This window comes from Monodon monoceros, unplaced genomic scaffold, assembly GCF_005190385.1.
Source record: "Monodon monoceros isolate NGI ecotype Baffin Bay Population unplaced genomic scaffold, NGI_Narwhal_1 Super_Scaffold_22, whole genome shotgun sequence".
Taxonomy (NCBI): domain Eukaryota; kingdom Metazoa; phylum Chordata; class Mammalia; order Artiodactyla; family Monodontidae; genus Monodon; species Monodon monoceros.
In genome coordinates, this window is record NW_021703779.1 from 81106780 (window position 1) to 81124842 (window position 18063).

The following is an 18063-nucleotide window of genomic DNA, read 5'->3' on the forward strand; positions in this document are numbered from 1 at the left end:
GGAAGACTCCAGGAAAGAGAATATGTCTGATTTTTATTGGAACATGTGGTCTAAGGCCTGAGGCTAGAAAGGTAGGTTGAGGCTTGATCAGAATCAGGACTTGAAATGTGTTAAATAGTCCAGAGAAAATTTTTGGACAGAAGACTGTGGTAATCTGGCATTTTATAAAATGAATAAAAGAAAAGAATGATGCCTCAGAGACCCTAGTTGGGAGGCTTCTGCCATATTAAAGGAAAGGTAACTAGGGCTAAATTAGAATGGTAGACAATGAAAGGGAGTCATTCTAGAAGTAGAGTAGTAGTAGAGTAGGGTCATGACAATAAGTCAAATCAAGTTCTCCGTGATCAGTCTTCAAGTCTTTTGTCACACATGGGACTTCATCTCCTGCCATTCTTGCTTCCAAGCCTGCTTGTTCAGCTGTGACCACACAGGTCTCCTCACAGATCCTGGAACATTCCAAGCACACTAGCTACCACCTCAGCACCCTATTTGCTTTTATTCCCTCTATTAGGAAAGTCCTTATTTCCTTCAAGGCTCTGCTCAAATATCACCTTATCAAATAATCTTTCTCTGACTACACATTAAAAAATAGCATCCTGGCTCTCCTTATTCCATTTGCCAAGGTTTATTTCTCTTCATAGTACCAAAGCATTGACATTTTATTATATAGTTATTTATTTATCCTCTGTCTCCCTTTTAGTAGATGGTAAGCTACATGAGGGTAGGGGCTTAGTTTGTTGCCAGTTATATCTCTATCACCTAGAACATGCCTGGTACTTAGTGGGAACTCAATAACTATTTGTTAAATGAATGAACAGAATAAATGCAAAGGTGAAAGAGGTTGCGGATCAAGAAATTATGCCAGTATTTCAAGTCTGAAGGATGCAAGGGATAGTAGTATTATTATCAGAATATGGAAGAGGAGTTGATTTAGGAGAACAGAGACATAGGAGAAGAGAAATTTGGCTTTGTAAATTCAGGCTTAAGTATTCGACGCTGGTGAAACAACCCAGGCAGTGCTGTAGAATGGGCAATCTAAAATGTGAAGAGAAGTCTGGGATTGAGGTAAAGATCTCTGAGTCATCCCCATAGAGTCAATACTCAAAGCAATGGGAGTGGAAAAAAGAAGGACAAGCAATATAAAGACAGGATTAACAGATCTGAAAATCAAAATTTAATTTGGGATATTTAATGTTTTAATTATATAAACTTATTTATACTTTTTTTTCTTGTTTATTTAATAGCTGGGTTAACAACTTTGGCCATGAAGGTCTTGGACTCTTGTTGGATGTGCTGGAAAAGCTTCTGGACAAGAAACAGTAAGAATAAACATGAAAAAAAATCACCATGGGGGACATTTTTAAGCACAGCATAATATGTTTTTTCCTTTTATTCAGGCAAGAAAATATTGACAAGAAGAATCAGTATAAACTTATTCAGTGCCTCAAAGCATTTATGAACAATAAGGTAAGTAGTATTTATTTCTGCCTCTGTCGCAAAAGGTGAGAACTTGCCCGACAGACACCATGAAACAGGCAAAATAGTGGATGCTTACTCAGTTTTCAAAAGGGTCTTTATAATGCAAATCATCATGAGTTTCATTTAAATATTATTTAAAATATACTTTGCTTCACAAAATATTTATTGGCAGGTTTTTGCAATCATGCAAACATACAAGTCTTGTTCCCAAATCAGATAATACTCTTTTTTTTCCATGGTAGTAGGAAAATTTAAATGGGATAGGTTGAATACCATTTCCTTACAGAGAGTTTTTATTCTAATGTAAAGGACAATTCAAAGCTATGATTTGATTTTTTTTTTTTTTTTTTTGCTGAGAACGTTATAAGGTTAAGATTTTTCTTTCTTTTTATGTTCAATTAATGTCAGTGAGTTAACATACATAAAAGACATTTCTGGCACATACCAGGGTTTCTTTTTTGTACCTGTGTGATACCAGTTGCATTATGAGGGACTCTAGGAATGCCAGACAAGGGTTTTTCTTCTAAAAGTAGTCTTTGCTCAAGTTATGAAGTTAAAGTCATTTTTTCTATAAACTTGTTTTGTTACTCTCTTATACATGATTTGTGCTATATTCCTATAGGTAAAATACCACTGACTAATTCACTAATTGAATAATTCCTTTTATATGGTATTTTAATAATCTCAAAATATTTATTAAAAATAACTAATTATAACAATAACCCAAAACTTGCCAGAAGTAAAATATAGCTATTAATAGCCAATGCAGTAAGATTATCTACTTAAGTAATCTGCAGTCTTTCTTAAGTGTGTGGGATTATATATAATTATGCGTATATTATACACACATGTATCAGCAAAGAATTTTTTGGCATGTGGAACAGATGGATGCTTGCCAATTGACATGAGTCTCCCGTATAGAATATACTATTTGTGCTGTTCTTGGAAGTTTCTTCCAGAAAGATTTCCATCAGTACTAGTACCGAATTTCTGAACTTCTGAGCTCTTAGTCTTTGGTGACAAAGTTATGCAGAATCTGATACCTAACAAGAAAGCAGTTAATGAACATTGCTTCTCCACAGCTCAAGATGGATCTCTTTTTTCAATTGAGGGAAACAAAGAAATAAAGGAAAGACAACACTGTACTAGAAATCAGGAAATATAGTCCATGATTTGCCACTAAGTTGTGTGGCCTTTAGAAAATCATTTGACCTCTCTGCCAATCAGTCCCCTCACCTGTAAAATTAGGACTCTGATCTAAATTCTTACTGACTTGAGTAGTCAACTCTTACAGCTTTCCAGGATATAACTGTAATCAGTATAGTTACTAGAGAAAGTGACATTTCCTGTAGAGCCTTTTCCCACGAGACAGAAGTTGATATGTTCATACGTAATTATTTATTACTTAAGAGTTTGGCAGTTTTGAAGAACATGATGTTTTTTTTTTTATTAGAGTAGAGTTGATTTACAGTGTTGTGTTAGTTTTACAGCAAAGTGATTCAGTTATATGTATACATGTATCTATTCTTTTTTAGATTCTTTTCTCATATGGGTTAGTACTACTCTGTATTAACAGTGAAATCTGACAGCATTTCATTGGAACAAAATTGCCATTTCAAGCTAACCTTTAGTTAAACACCACACATTTGAATATTTTCATGGTTCCTAATTTATCTTCGAAAAGAATTCAGTGTAGCATTCTCTATGCTATGCAGTAGGTCCTTGTTGGTTATCTATCTTATATGTAAAGTAGTCTTCTGTGTGTGTTCATCCCAAGCTTCTGATTTATCCCTCCCCTCCCATGTTTCCCCTTTGGTAACCATAAGTTTGTTTTCCATACCTGTAAGTCTGTTTCTGTTGTGTAAATAAGTTCATTTGTTTCTTTTCTTTAAGTTAGATTCCACATATGAGTGATATATGATATTTGTCTTTGTCTGACGTACTTCACTCAGTATGGCAATCTCTAGGTCCATCCGTGTTGCTGCACATGGCATTATTTCATTTTTTTAATGGCTGAGTAATATTCCATTTTATGTATATATCACATCTTCTTTATCCGTTCCTCTGTCAATGGACATTTAGGTTGCTTCTATGTCTTGGCTATTGTAAATAGTGCTGCAATGAACATTGGGGTGCATGTATCCTTTTGGGTTATGGTTTTCTCTGGATATATGCCTAGGAGTGGGATTGCTGGGGAATGTGGTAGTTCTATTTTTAGTTTTCTTTTTTGTTTTTCTTTTTTGCGGTATGCGGGCCTCTCAGTGTTGTGGCCTCTCCCATTGTGGAGCACAGGCTCCAGACACGCAGGCTCACTGGCCATGACTCATGGGCCCAGCCGCTCCGCAGCATGTGGGATCTTCCTGGACCAGGGCACGAACCCGTGTCCCCTGCATAGGCAGGCGGACTCTCAACGACTGTGCCACCAGGGAAGCCCTTATTTTTAGTTTTTTAAGGAACCTCCATACTGTGCTCCATAGTGGTTGTACCAATTTACATTCCCAATAACATTGTAAAACACGATAGTTTAACTTAGATTATTCTATATTAAGATTAGGCTTTAGTTAGAGCATGTTAATGTCTTGCACATAGGTCCTAGGAACATGAGTAAATGATAGGTCATTTAAATTATAGGCGTGTGAAACAATGGGCATAAAGTACACATTCAAAATTTAAAAAATATACAGTAATATATCCATTTCATGTTGGAATGAATTGTCATAATCAAAGAATGAAACTTTCATCTGACATGACTCATACATCAAATTTGCTGGCCCTGAGGAGTTTTGATTACCTACTTCAAAAACTCTTTTTGCTTATACAATGCATGTAATAATAGGATCATAAAAAGCAACCCATTGTCCCTTAACTTCCATTGCTATAATATTGCTCTGATGTTTAGATTGATGGTTTTCCATCATTTCTCATATCTTCATTTTTATTTTGAGTATGTCCCTACACATTACAAACTACTTTTAATAATAAAATGGAAATTTGAAAAATTAAATGATTTTACTCTCAGTCTAACTGATTTTTAAAGTTATTTTAAGTTTGGTAATTGCATGGTAACCATCTCTCTCAGTTTTCCACATCACTTATTTTCCTTACTACTTATTATTTACCGGCTACCTTTATACTTATATAGTCCTTCTGTTTTTCTTTGTTTCTTTTTAATCTCGTCTCTTCCATTTCCTTTTTTTGTCTTGTCTCTGTAAATTTCCTTATTTGTTATGACCTCGAGTAAAGTCATATTTAAGAGCTTTAGCTATGTTTTTTTTAGCCCTGAATTCTTTTAGAAGATAAATTAGGAACCATGAAAATATTCAAATGTGTGGTGTTTAACTAAAGGATAGCTTGAAATGGCAATTTTGCTCCAATGAAATGTTGTTGGATTTCACTGTTAAACTGTAAAAAGAAGCAAACATTATTTCATAAGAAATCTGAGAAATACTTTGTGGGACAAAGATCAAAGAAAATATTACCTTCTTCATGTAGTGAAAACCTGAGTTTTGGGCTTTCTTCATTTTTTTACCTAGTCATTCTTATGATGCACATTTGCATGCATATATTCAAGCCTAGAAAATAAATGAAAATGGTGTCTGGCTTCTCTGCCTAGTTGACTGTGACACTTAGTAAAACCCAGGCTCCATTTCTTTCTGTTCATAACTTTTGTAATGCAGCACAACTGCTTGAAAGAGGGAGGCTAAGAGAGAGAAGGTATGGGAAAATCCATACAGAGGTCTACTGCTTCTTTAACTGGCATGTAGTATACAAAAGAGCTTTTCAATGTTTTACCCTTTTTGTTCAACTTAGTTTTCCATACAAACATATTGGAGAATTTAACCATGAGTTCCAGACATCTCCAGGGAGACCCAGTGACATAAGTAGAACTGCTTTAGAAAATCATATCAGCATATTCTTCTTTGTTGAGAAAATATTGGTGGTTCCCATATTTCTTCCAAATTTTTATGGAAGTTTTAGGCAGGCTAATGGAGATCATATCTGACCAAAGGACAAAACTCCAAGATGCAGTCATTTCAAATAAAAAACAAACAACTGCATTTGAAGAACATTCATCTAATTAAGTAGAACCTCACTGTGGAGGTATTGGTTTTTAGAAAATCATTGTTTAGTTGCTTTTTAAAATTAAAGATGTGTTCCAAAAACATTTTGAATGAAAGTTCATTTTAAAAAATTTTTTTCAGTTTGGATTGCAAAGGATTCTAGGTGATGAAAGAAGCCTTTTACTGTTGGCAAGAGCAGTTGACCCCAAACAACCCAACATGATGACTGAAATAGTAAAAATACTTTCTGCTATTTGTATTGTTGGAGAAGAGAACATGTACGTATTGCTCTATTATTATATTAACTGTATAGAAAATGACACTTGAGAAATTAACAAGTCCTACTTTTGTGCTGTTTCTTTTGATAATTTGCATGAAAATGCTATTAAATTTTAGAAAAAAATATTGATATTTTTACCTTATCTATTTGGATATTAGCTTTTTTTTTGATTCTTTGAAAAATAGGTTTAAAAAGATAGAATCCTAATGGAGAGTTCTTCAAAGTTGGATATTCAAAGTTAATGAATAGAATTTTGTCTAGTTGAAGGTAAAGCAATTATTAGAAAAGTGGGAAAAGGTCAGTTAGGGAGTAATTTTGGCTAAACACACACACAGGCACACACATATACATACCCTACACAACATACACCCTCACACATGCACATCACAAAATTTGACTTCCTTAACTGAATTAACTAGATGCTTTATTTTGTACTATAATTTTATTTTATTTTTTTAACATCTTTATTGGAGTATAATTGCTTTACAATGTTCTGTTAGTTTCTGCTGTATAACAAAGTGAATCAGCCATACATATACATATATCCCCATATCTCCTCCCTCTTGTGTCTCCCTCCCAACCTCCTTATCCCACCCCTCTAGGTGGTCACAAAGCACCCAGCTGATCTCCCTGTGCTATGTGGCTGCTTCCCACTAGCTATCTATTTTACATTTGGTAGTATATATTAGTCATGACACTCTCTTACTTCGTCCCAGCTTACCCTTCCCCTCCCCGTGTCCTCAAGTCCATTCTCTATGTCTGTGTCTTTATTCCTGTCCTGCCCCTAGGTTCTTCAGAACCAATTTTTTTTTTTTTAGATTCCATATGTATGTGTTAGCATACAGTATTTGTTTTTCTCTTTCTGACTTACTTCACTCTGTATGACAGACTCTAGGTCCATCCACCTCAGTACAAATAACTCATTTTCGTTTCTTTTTATGGCTGAGTAATATCCCATTGTATATATGTGCCACATCTTCTTTATCCATTCATCTGTCGATGGACACTTAGGTTGCTTCCATGTCCTGGCAATTGTAAATAGAGCTGCAATGATCATTGTGGTACATGACTCTTTTTGAATTATGGTTTTCTCAGGGTATATGCCCAGTAGTGGGATTGCTGGGTCGTATGGTAGTTCTATTTTTAGTTTTTTAAGGAATCCCCATACTCTTCTCCATAGTGGCTGTATCAATTGACATTCCCACCAACAGTGCACGAGGGTTCCCTTTTCTCCACACCATCTCCAGCGTTTATTGTTTGTAGATTTCTTGATTATGGCCATTCTGACTGGTGTGAGGTAGTTTTGATTTGCATTTCTCTAATGATTAGTGATGTTGAGCATCCTTTCTGCCTATGGTAAGTGAAAAGATGAAGCAATATTAATGGAATTAAATTAACTGGTTGGAAAGAACAAAAGGCTGTTGGTAACTACTCAGAGTGCACATAAGTGCCAATTTCAGCAAGTTGTTGCTGACTATGCATTAGATCATTTCTTCTTATGGAAATAATATTGAGTTAGAAGCAAAATTAAAGATTTGATATCCAGTTGGTAAGAAACCATTGAGATAAAGAATGTAATACCTGCTACGGACATGAACTAAAATATTCCTTCTGAACACTCTGTGTGGCAGTAATCATTTCAGTTTGAATTATAATGGGGCAGGCAAAGATTTAGGATTCTTCTAATATGTTGACTTTCTCATACCTCTTGGAATAAAATGAGATGTTGCTTAGTGCTGGTTCATCCTTTGAAACCAAAAGACAAACACTGAACAAAAATATTATCACACATTAAGTCTTATCTCAGTGAGAACAAACTGAGCATGAGATAACTTATGCAGATAGGCTTCCTTCCTTAGGTTTTATAGAAAAATCAGTTTATACACAAGTAAGAAATATTTTTCTAGTCTGTTAGGTTTTCAGTACTTAATTCATATAATGTACCCTACCCTGGTATATTTTATCAGTTAATTATAATTTCAGATATAGTTTGATAATAGTAGTATACTACATAGAGGTTAATTTGATTCAGACACTGTACAGAGATAGTTTCCAATATTTTTGTTCAGGTGAATAAGTTTCTTGTGCTTGGTAATTATAGATGCTTCTCTAATTTACTGGGCTTTCTCTTTTAGGTTTTTTTCCTTGTTCCATTTTCAAAGAATCCTGGGTATTTTTTTAAGTTCTTTAAGAAATATTTACGCTTTTCAGCACTTTATTATAAAATTACAGTCCGTTTACATTTGAATAAACTTTGAATAATTGTAAATGCCATATCACGTTTAAGTGACATTAATATCTATGTTAACACATGAAATATCAAAACCTGAAACTTAAAATTTTAATGTTTATCAATTAAGTATTTTTTTTAAATGTCACCCAGAAAAATTATTTTCCTCAAGACTTTCAAATTGAATTTTAATTTTGGTGCCCTAAAGTTATTTAACTCTATCAACATTTGACTTGTAGATATATGTGGACAAGAACACAATTCTTAAATTGTGGTGGTCTATGTGAAAACATCAAGCACCAGAAAGAAAACAGGGAAGACTGCATAAGGGATAACCCATATTCATATAGTATGTGTAAGATGTATTTCTCATTTCTATTTTTTTTTCTATAGTCTAGATAAACTTTTAGGAGCTATAACTACAGCAGCAGAACGAAATAACAGAGAACGATTTTCACCAATTGTGGAAGGATTAGAAAACCATGAAGCTTTGCAATTACAGGTGAGTTAGTTTCCAGGGTTATATTTAGAGTACTGGTTTTGTATGACACCAACTCCATTTTAGCTAGCATTTAAATAGAAGGGAACATAAAAATGAAATTCTTCCTGTTGCTTGGTCATTCATAGAAGCTATGGTTTTGTCTGTGAAAATGACAATTTGTTTAAAATAAGGAAAAGTACTTTGAATTATTATAAATATGATGATCATAAATATTTGGATAGAAATTTAGTAATTATTGTAATAAGCCATGGAAATTAAAGCCTTAGCATTAATCAGGGCAAGAGGGCAAACAGTTCAGCCACTGCCGTTATCCTGAGGGTTAATGAAGTCTGTGTGGGCTTGTTGTAGAAATTTAAGAAAACTAAACACATCTCTTTTTTTGTGCCATTCACACAGCATTCAGAAGTTTCACTGCCCAGAATAGGGAGGATTGAATTGCAACTCTTAGGTCATGGTCTGTCTCATAGTCCTGTGTAGACCCAGCCTATATGTCTTCTTTAGAAAATGACAAAATTTGCTATCTTTTCTTAGATGGTTTCAGGAAATGAGCCATTTTATGAAAGATAACATTGTTCTTTAGTGATGAGAACTCTTATTTATTGACTGTACTTATCGTGTGAGATTCTGGACTAAACATTTGAATTTACATATACTATCTAGTTTAATTCTCACAATTCAGCTATGTAGATACTATTATTATCTCCATTTTGCTTATGAGACAAATAGGCTGAGATTAAATAACTTGTCTAAGGTGCCACAGCTTGTAAGTGGGACAGTCAAATTCGATGCCAGGTTTGTTAGTCTGTGGTGCCCATCTCTTTCTTTTAGACAGTGTTTAGCATTTAATGTACCATGGGAAACAATTTCTGAAATATTTTTTAAACCCTTGTAGTGTCATTCAACAAAGAGAACATGGGTCCACGTTTATTTTATGAAATTATTTAGCAGTGAGTGTTTAAATATTAAAATTTCTTATCTGATATAAAAACAAAGAGTTTCTTTTCCCCTTTTTAATTTTATTGTTAAGTGTAGTTACCTGTTTTCACCAGAGATTCAAACTACAGCAGATAGATAATTTGGCTTGTCCAAAGAAAATACTGTAGTGTTACAAAACTATAATCCCTTTCCAAATACTTGAAGAAATTTGTTAATTGTTACTTCTACTCCAGCTATGATGAACATTTCAGATAGACTTTTATGGTGTGCCTTTTATGGCCAGTGTATTACATTTTTTAATGCTTGGGGGATTTCCTTTCAGTGTTTCCTTTTTTAAATATACTTCTTATTATACAATTTATTTCAATAAAATTTAACATCTCTACTGAAAGGTTTGGAAACTGTCTTTTTTAAGATGACTTCTTGAACTCTTTGTTCTTGTTTCTGTGCTTGGGCTTACCTAACTAAATCTCATTGACTTTCAGTTGTATGTAGGAGTTTGTACTTGTCTTGCAAAGTTTGCTTAGGAGGAATTAAGTGTTTTATCTATATTCAAAGTTTTCATTCCTCACTCAGATCATTCACTCACTCAAAATCACACAGCTGTTGAGAGGTAGAGCTATGATTTGAAGCCAGGTCTATGTGATGCCAACATGTGTATACTGTATTGTCTGACCTTTAAATGACACCCCTGCCATAGAATAGATCAGCCCACACAATGAGGTGGGAATGACATTTGCTAGCCTTCATGAAGCTGGACTGAATGGAATGATAAAAGTGGCAAGTTTTTAACAAGTAACATGGAAGGATCATAGACGTCTTGCTAGGTATTCAAGAAATTGTTGAATACTGATTATAGATGCAAACATATGCAAATCACAATTTGAAATTTCCTATTTTAATGAGGTACGAAAGTTAGTGATTTGTTATATACAGAGCCTGGTGCTCTCAGAAGAATTGTGAAGTGTGTTTGTTTATTTGGATTATTTCACGTGGATGAAAAAAATATCTAAAAGTTCAAAAATATATTCAGAATACAGAATGAAAAACAAAAGTTTAAAATCTGTTGTTTAAAGAATGAAATGAGTGCCGTATTTTAACAGAATTACTTTTCTATTTCTGTAGTATCCTGAGACTTCTCAAAATGTTATTACAGTCTCAGGAAGTAATTCTGTTAAAATACAGGACTAATTATATTTTTAAATAATAACTACATACCCCCCCCCACCCCCCTGCTTTTTGGATTCCAAAAGAGGTTATTAAGTTCTCACAGAAGTTTTCTAGCTCATATATTTTGTACCTGTGATAGGAGTTTTATTATCTTCAGTAGTTCAAGAAATAGACAATAAATCATATATCTTCATATGTTCTCTGTTCATTGACTTTCCTTCAGCTGAGTAGCCTTCTCAAGTCTCCCCCATACTACAGTGCCTTCTTTTGATCCTAGTTATCCTTCAAAGTAGCTTCTCATCTTTCGTTTTCATTTTATAGTCTAAGTCTCTAAAAGAATCATCCATACTTGTTTTCTCTGTTTCCTAAATTACCTTTCACAACTCAACTTTTTCACAGTTCTTCAAAAGGTTGACAATGATCTTTGAATTTCAAAGTCCAGTGGCTTCTTTCCAATCCTGATTGCTTGGCTCTATTGGTCACTCCCTCCTTGAAAATTTTCCTGCCTTTGGCTTTCTAGGCACCATCCTCTCCTTGCTCGCTGAATACCTCTAACTGTTCTTTCTCTATCTTCTTCATGCGTTTCTTCTTACTTCTTGGCTATTTTATTCTTTATGTTCTTTTCTTGGTCCCATTCTGTCATCATTTTTGTTTATACATACATATGGACACACATATACACACGTATATAAGCTCATATACATATACATCTATATGTATTGATACACACATATGTGAATACTCTCAATTGCTTCTCTAGCTTTAACGTCCAACTATGTTCTAGTGATTCCCCAGGTTTTAAGTCTGGCTCATATCGGTATTCAATCCTACCTGTCCAAATAGCTAACTGGATGTTTTAGAAGCGTCATAAAAATTCAAAATTAAAAATAGCATTTATAAGCCATGTGCCAATGTTCTAAATACTTTAATATGTTACCTCATTTTAAACCTCACAGCAATTCTCTGAGAGAGATAGTAGTAGTATCCCCATTTTATAGATGAGTAAGCTGAGGCTCATAGAGGTTAGATAACTTTTCTAGGGTCACATAGTAAATAGGAAGTAAAGCTCACTTTAGACCCTAGAGTATCTGTCTTCAGAGTACTTGCTCTTAACCACTATATGGTACCTCCTCTTAGTAAAATGAGCTCATTTTCTCTTTCCCTTAGCATGATTTCCCCCCTAAAAGAAGTCTACTCTTCTTCCTGCCTTTCTCATTTTAGATAATAGAGAGGTATCATTTTCTTCCTGATCTTTGGTTTTCCTCAAGACTTCATTCTTCTTTGTTCCCTGCATCCAATTAATCATCAAGTCTTACAAAAGACTATGAATCTATCCCAGTCTGTCTATCTCCACTGTCTTTATCTTCTCCCAGCAATATAATTCCAACAATTTCCTAACTAGTACCCCAAACTGATACATTCTTCCCCAAAACAGACAAATATTTTGTACTACTGTTGGTTATCCTTTAAAAATAAATCTGATTCTAACATAGTAGCATTCCTAGAAACCTATCTATGCTCATGACCCATTGCTTGATAAAAGTGAAAAGCCTAAGCATGATGAATGACCTTTCTCAATGTGGTCCCAATCTAACATTCTGGCCTTACAGCCTGTCACACTCCCAAATGTACCATATGTTTTAGCCGTATTAAACCTGGTGTTTCCCAAATATGCTGTAGCCTTTTAAATGCCCTCAAACATTTTATCATGCAGAACACTTTGCTTGGAATAGCAATGCTTCCCCAGCTATGTCCCTTTCCTCTTGGTAAGGTTTAATGAGGACACAAAGGAAGGCAAATTTAGGTATGTGCTGCATAAGTCAAGGAAGGCTTCAGTGATGAGGTGATGCTTTAACTGGGTCTTGAAGGATCAATAGAAATTTTCCAGAAAATTATCTTTACTGATACAAAACCAGTACTCTGGTAGGGTGGAAGGCAGGAGAACGGCTTCCAGTAGGTAAAAATAGAGGCCAGAGGGCTTCCCTGGTGGCGCAGTGGTTGAGAGTCCACCTGCCGATGCAGGGGACAGGGGTCGTGCCCCAGTTTGGGAGGATCCCACATGCCGTGGAGCGGCTGGGCCCGTGAGCCATGGCCGCTGGGGCTGCGCGTCCGGAGCCTGTGCTCCGCAACGGGAGAGGCCACAACAGTGAGAGGCCCACGTACCACACACACACACAAAAAATAGAGGCCAGAGTAGTCTGCCAGCCCCTTCACAAAAGACAGAGTGAGGTAATACCAACATATAGTTGAAACTGATTTCTACGTAGCCCATCAGGAAAAGCTAGGGTACACTGAGCATTAGTAATAGTTGTTTTTTTTCCCCTTTAACTTTTATTTTTATTATTTAAAAAAATTTTTTTAAATTGAAGTATGGTTGATTTACAGTGTTGTGTTAGTTTCAGGTGTACAGCAAAGTGATTCAGCTATACATATACATATATATGTATGACTGTATACCTATGAATGTGTGTATATATATATTTTACATTCTCTTCCATTATAGGTTATTACAAGATATTGAGTATAGTTCCCTGTGCTATAACAGTAGGTCTTTGTTGGTGATCTATTTTATATATAGTAGTATGTATATGTTAATCCCAAACTCCTAATTTGTCCCTCCCAATAATAGTTGTTTATGGAAGGAGAAGGTCATAGAGTTAACCTCCAATGATGTATTATAAAAACCAGCCCCAGTCTTCACAGGCTGCTATTAGTCTGAAAGTTGAAATGTCTTAAAGTATTTCAGGAGCTGTGTGCAGAAGTGTTTTTATTTTAGCATGATTTAATACATCTAAAAAATGTTGTCTAACATGCTGAAAATAATTTTAAAAATTGTGCATGTTATAATTAGATATGGTACACAAAAACATAGAAGTAAATATACAGTTGGTTCACTTATCCAGACCTCACCTATTTGAGAGATTTATCATTTTGGAATATAACTCAGAACCAGAAAAAAAGAAAAAAAGAAAATAATCTGAGTAGCCTACAAAATGTCACCAAATCCATCAAGTAAGCCTCATGATGACAAAGACCTTTTGGCCTTTAATCAGAGCCTATTAACTCTTTCTTCCTATGTTATCTTAATGGCCCGATTTTCTGTTTTCCATCCATAGCAGACTAGAAGCACGAGTTGGGAGGTTGGAAGACAATTTATTCCAGACTTGTGCACTGAGATGATGAAGAAGCAACAACTGACACAATGAAAGCAAGGGAGAAGGAGATAGAAACATAATAAAAGAGTGGAACTGGAATTCAAAAATTATAACATTTGGTTTCATTTGGCGTCAGAGCAAATAGCCCTGTATCTCTCAATAGCTCCTGAGGGCATCTATGTGTTCCATCATCTCTCACTAACTCACATATTTAATCATGCCCCTGAGTCAGCAAAAAAATAAAATAACAAATTATACCTAGGATATTTTAAGAATGTGGGAATTCAGGAATTCTCTTCAGAAAGAGTTCCATGCAAAAACAGATGTTCATGCTTAAATAGACAAACCCTCAGGCATATGGACTGATTCTCTGTAGCGCGATTCTTTCCACAGTGGTTCTCAAGTGTTGAGATTTTACTCTAAGCATACTTATAAATTAGCTATTAGTGCACTCGTACCATCACATATGAGAAAGTAGCTTTGGATAAATCATTTATTATTTGTCAGTAGAGGTACATTTATAATAAAACAAGGCACTGCAGCTATGGATAAGGAGGAAATTTGTGGAAAAGTAAATGAGTGTGTTAAATATTGTGTTGAAGGAATGTCTGATACTACTTAGGAAGCTAAATAACTATTTATTGACAATTTTGTACTACTACCATTTAAAAACTAGAATTATTACAGTGGGGGGTTGTATAGAAATATTTACAACATGTAGTCATGTTTCAAGTACAAAAATAACTTCGGAGTTAAAGAAGGATGTCTTTTATTTTAAACCTGTTTCAAAGTTGAATAATTGCCAAATCGATCATTTTTGGTAACGGGGAATCACTAGTGACCTCTGTAATATAAAAAGCAACAGACACTTTGGAAGTCATCATATTGGCTTCCACAGCACCATTCAATGCTATTGGTCACTCTTGAACAAAGCTCTCTCTTCCCTCAACTTCTATGATACTAAGCTCTCCTCATTTTTACTTTACCTCTTTGTTACATTTAAAATCTCCTGTCTCTATGCTTGGCCTTAAAATATACTTATTCCTAGAGGTTGATCCATAGTCCTTTGATCCTTTGCTCTGGTCCTTTGCTCATTCTGTACATTGTCCTTGGCAGCATTATCCATCCTTATGACTTCCACCAGCACTTCTATGTGATGAATCTCTCTGAACTCTTCTATTCCAAATGCATCCTGACTCACAGATTCCATATATTCAGCTCCCTTCTGACTGGATTTCAAATTCAGTATTGTCCTTAACTGTACTTTTCTTCCTTATCTTCATCCTCTCCTTCCTACTCCAGTCCACTCTCCAACCTTAACCTGCCTTTCTCTCTTTTTTTAACATCTTTATTGGAGTATAATTGCTTTACAATGGTGTGTTACTTTCTCCTTTATAACAAAGTGAATCAGCTATACATATACATATATACCCATATCTCCTTCCTCTTGTGTCTCCCTCCCACCCTCCCTATCCCACTGCTCTAGGTGGTCACAAAGCACCCAGCTGACCTCCCTGTGCTATGTGGCTGCTTCCCACTAGCTAGCTATTTTATATTTGGTAGTGTATATATGTCCATGCCACTCTATCACTTCCTCCCAGCTTACACTTCCCCCTCCCTGTGCCCTCAAGTCCATTCTCTACAGCTGTGTCTTTATTCCTGTCCCACCCCTAGGTTCTTCAGAACCATTTTTTTCAAAGAGATATTCTTTCGTTGTTAGCGTATAGTAATCCAACAGGTTTCTGTGCATTAATTTTGTATCCTGCTACTTTACCAAATTCATTGATTAGCTCTAGTAGTTTTCTGGTGACATCTTTAGGATTCTCTATGTATAGTATCATATGCAAACAGTGAAAGTTTTACTTCTTCTTTTCCAATTTATATTCCTTTTATTTCTTTTTCTGCCTTGATTGCTGTGGCTAAAACTTCCAAAACTATGTTCAATAATAGTGGTGAGAGTAGATAACCCTGTCTTGTTCTTGATCTTAGTGGAAATGGTTTCAGTTTTTCACCATTGAGAATGATGTTGGCTGTGGGTTTGTCATATATGGCCTTTATTATGTTGAGGTAAGTTCCCTCTATGCCTACTTACTGGAGGGTTTTTATCATAAATGGGTGTTGAATTTTGTTGAAAGCTTTTTCTGCATCTATTGAGATGATCATACAGGTTTTCTCCTTTAATTTGTTAATATGGTGTATCATATTGATTTACTTGCATATATTGAAGAATCCTCACATTCCTGGGATAAACCCCACTTGATCATGGTGTGTGATCCTTTTAATGTGCTGTTGGATTCTGTTTCCTAGTATTTTGTTGAGGATTTTTGCATCTATGTTCATCAGTGATATTGGCCTGTAATTTTCTTTCTTTGTGACATCCTTGTCTAGTTTTGGTATCAGGGTGATGGTGGCCTTGTGGAATGAGTTTGGGAGTGTTCTTCCCTCTGCTATATTTTGGAAGAGTTTGAGAAGGATAGGTGTTAGCTCTTCTCTAAATGTTTGGTAGAATTGGCCTGTGAAGCCATCTGGTCCTGGGCTTTTGTTTGTTGGAAGATTTTTAATCACAGTTTCAATTTCAGTGCTTGTGATCGGTCTGTTCATATTTTCTATTTCTTCCTGGTTCCGTCTCAACAGGTTGTGCATTTCTGAGAGTCTGTCCATTTCTTCCAGGTTGTTCATTTTATTGGCATAGAGTTGCTTGTAGTAATCTCTCATGATTCTTTGTATTTCTGCAATGTCAGTTGTTACTTCTCCTTTTTCATTTCTAGTTCTGTTGATTTGAGTCTTCTCCCTTTTTTTCTTGATGAGTCTGGCTAATGTTTTATCAATTTTGTTTATCTTCTCAAAGAACCAGCTTTTAGTTATATTCATCTTTGCTATTGTTTCCTTCATTTCTTTTTCATTTATTTCTGATCTGATCTTTATGATTTCTTTCCTTCTGCTAACTTTGGGGTTTTTTTTTGTTCTTCTTTCTCTAATTTCTTTTTGTGTAAAGTTAGGTTGTTTACTTGAGATGTTTCTTTTTTCTTGAGGTAGGACTGTATTGCTATAAATTTCCCTCTTAGAACTTCTTTTGCTGCATCCCATAGGTTTTGGGTCTTTGTGTTTTCATTGTCATTTGTTTCTAGGTATTTTTTGATTTCCTCTTGCATTTCTTCAGTGACCTCTTGGTTATTTAGTAACATATTGTTTAGCCTCCAAGTGTTTGTATTTTTTACAGTTTTTTTCTTGTAATTGATATCTAGTCTCATAGCCTTGTGGTCAGAAATGATACTTGATACGATTTCAATTTTCTTAAATTTACCAAGGCTTCATTTGTGACCCAAGATATGATCTATCCTGGAGAATGTTCCATGAGCACTTGAGAAGAAAGTGTATTCTGTTTTTGGTTGGAATGTCCTATAAATATCAATTAAGTCCATCATGTTTAATGTGTCATTTAAAGCTTTTGTTTCCTTATTTATTTTCATTTTGGATGATCTGTCCATCAGTGAAAGTGGGGTGTTAAAGTCCCCTACTATGATTGTGTTACTGTCAATTTCCCCTTTTATGGCTGTTAGCATTTGCCTTATGTATTGAGGTGCTCCTATGTTGGGTGTATGAATATTTACAATTGTTATATCTTCTTCTTGGATTGATCCCTAGATCATTATGTAGTGTTCTTCTTTGTCTCTTGTAATAGTCTTTAAAGTCTCTTTTGTCTGATATGAGAATTGCTACTCCAGTTTTCTTTTGATTTCCATTTGCATGGAATATCTTTTTCCATCCCTTCACTTTCAGTCTGTATGTGTCCCTAGGTCTGAAGTGGGTCTCCTGTAGGCAGCATGTATATGGGTCTTGTTTTTGTATCCATTCAGCCAGTCTGTGTCTTTTGGTTGGAGCATTTAATCCATTTACATTTAAGGTAGTTATCAATATGTATGTTCGTATTACCATTTTCTTAACTGTTTTGGGTTTGTTATTGTAGGTCTTTTCCTTCATTTGTGTTTCATGCCTAGAGAAGTTGGATTTGTTGTAAAGCTGGTTTGGTGGTGCTGAATTCTCTTAGCTTTTGCTTGTCTGTCAAGGTTTTACTTCCTCCATTGAATGTGAATGAGATCCTTGCTGTGTAGAGTAATCTTGGTTGTAGGTTTTTCCTTTTCATCACTTTAAATATGTCCTGCCACTCCCTTCTGGCTTGCAGAGTTTCTGCTGAAAGTTCAGCTCTTAACCTTATGGGGATTCCCTTGTATGTTATTTGTTGATTTTCC

General features: G+C 35.1%; 1 protein-coding gene across 1 annotated transcript in view; it reads left to right on the top strand.

The window, feature by feature from the left end:
• Positions 1-18063, top strand: part of DIAPH2 (diaphanous related formin 2) — an 888726-nt gene that overhangs the window by 228360 nt on the left and 642303 nt on the right. The window contains exons 7-10 of the mRNA XM_029240205.1: positions 1245-1319; positions 1398-1467; positions 5682-5818; positions 8444-8552. Coding sequence (XP_029096038.1) covers positions 1245-1319; positions 1398-1467; positions 5682-5818; positions 8444-8552 — 391 coding nt within the window. The remainder of the gene's footprint in view (positions 1-1244; positions 1320-1397; positions 1468-5681; positions 5819-8443; positions 8553-18063) is intronic.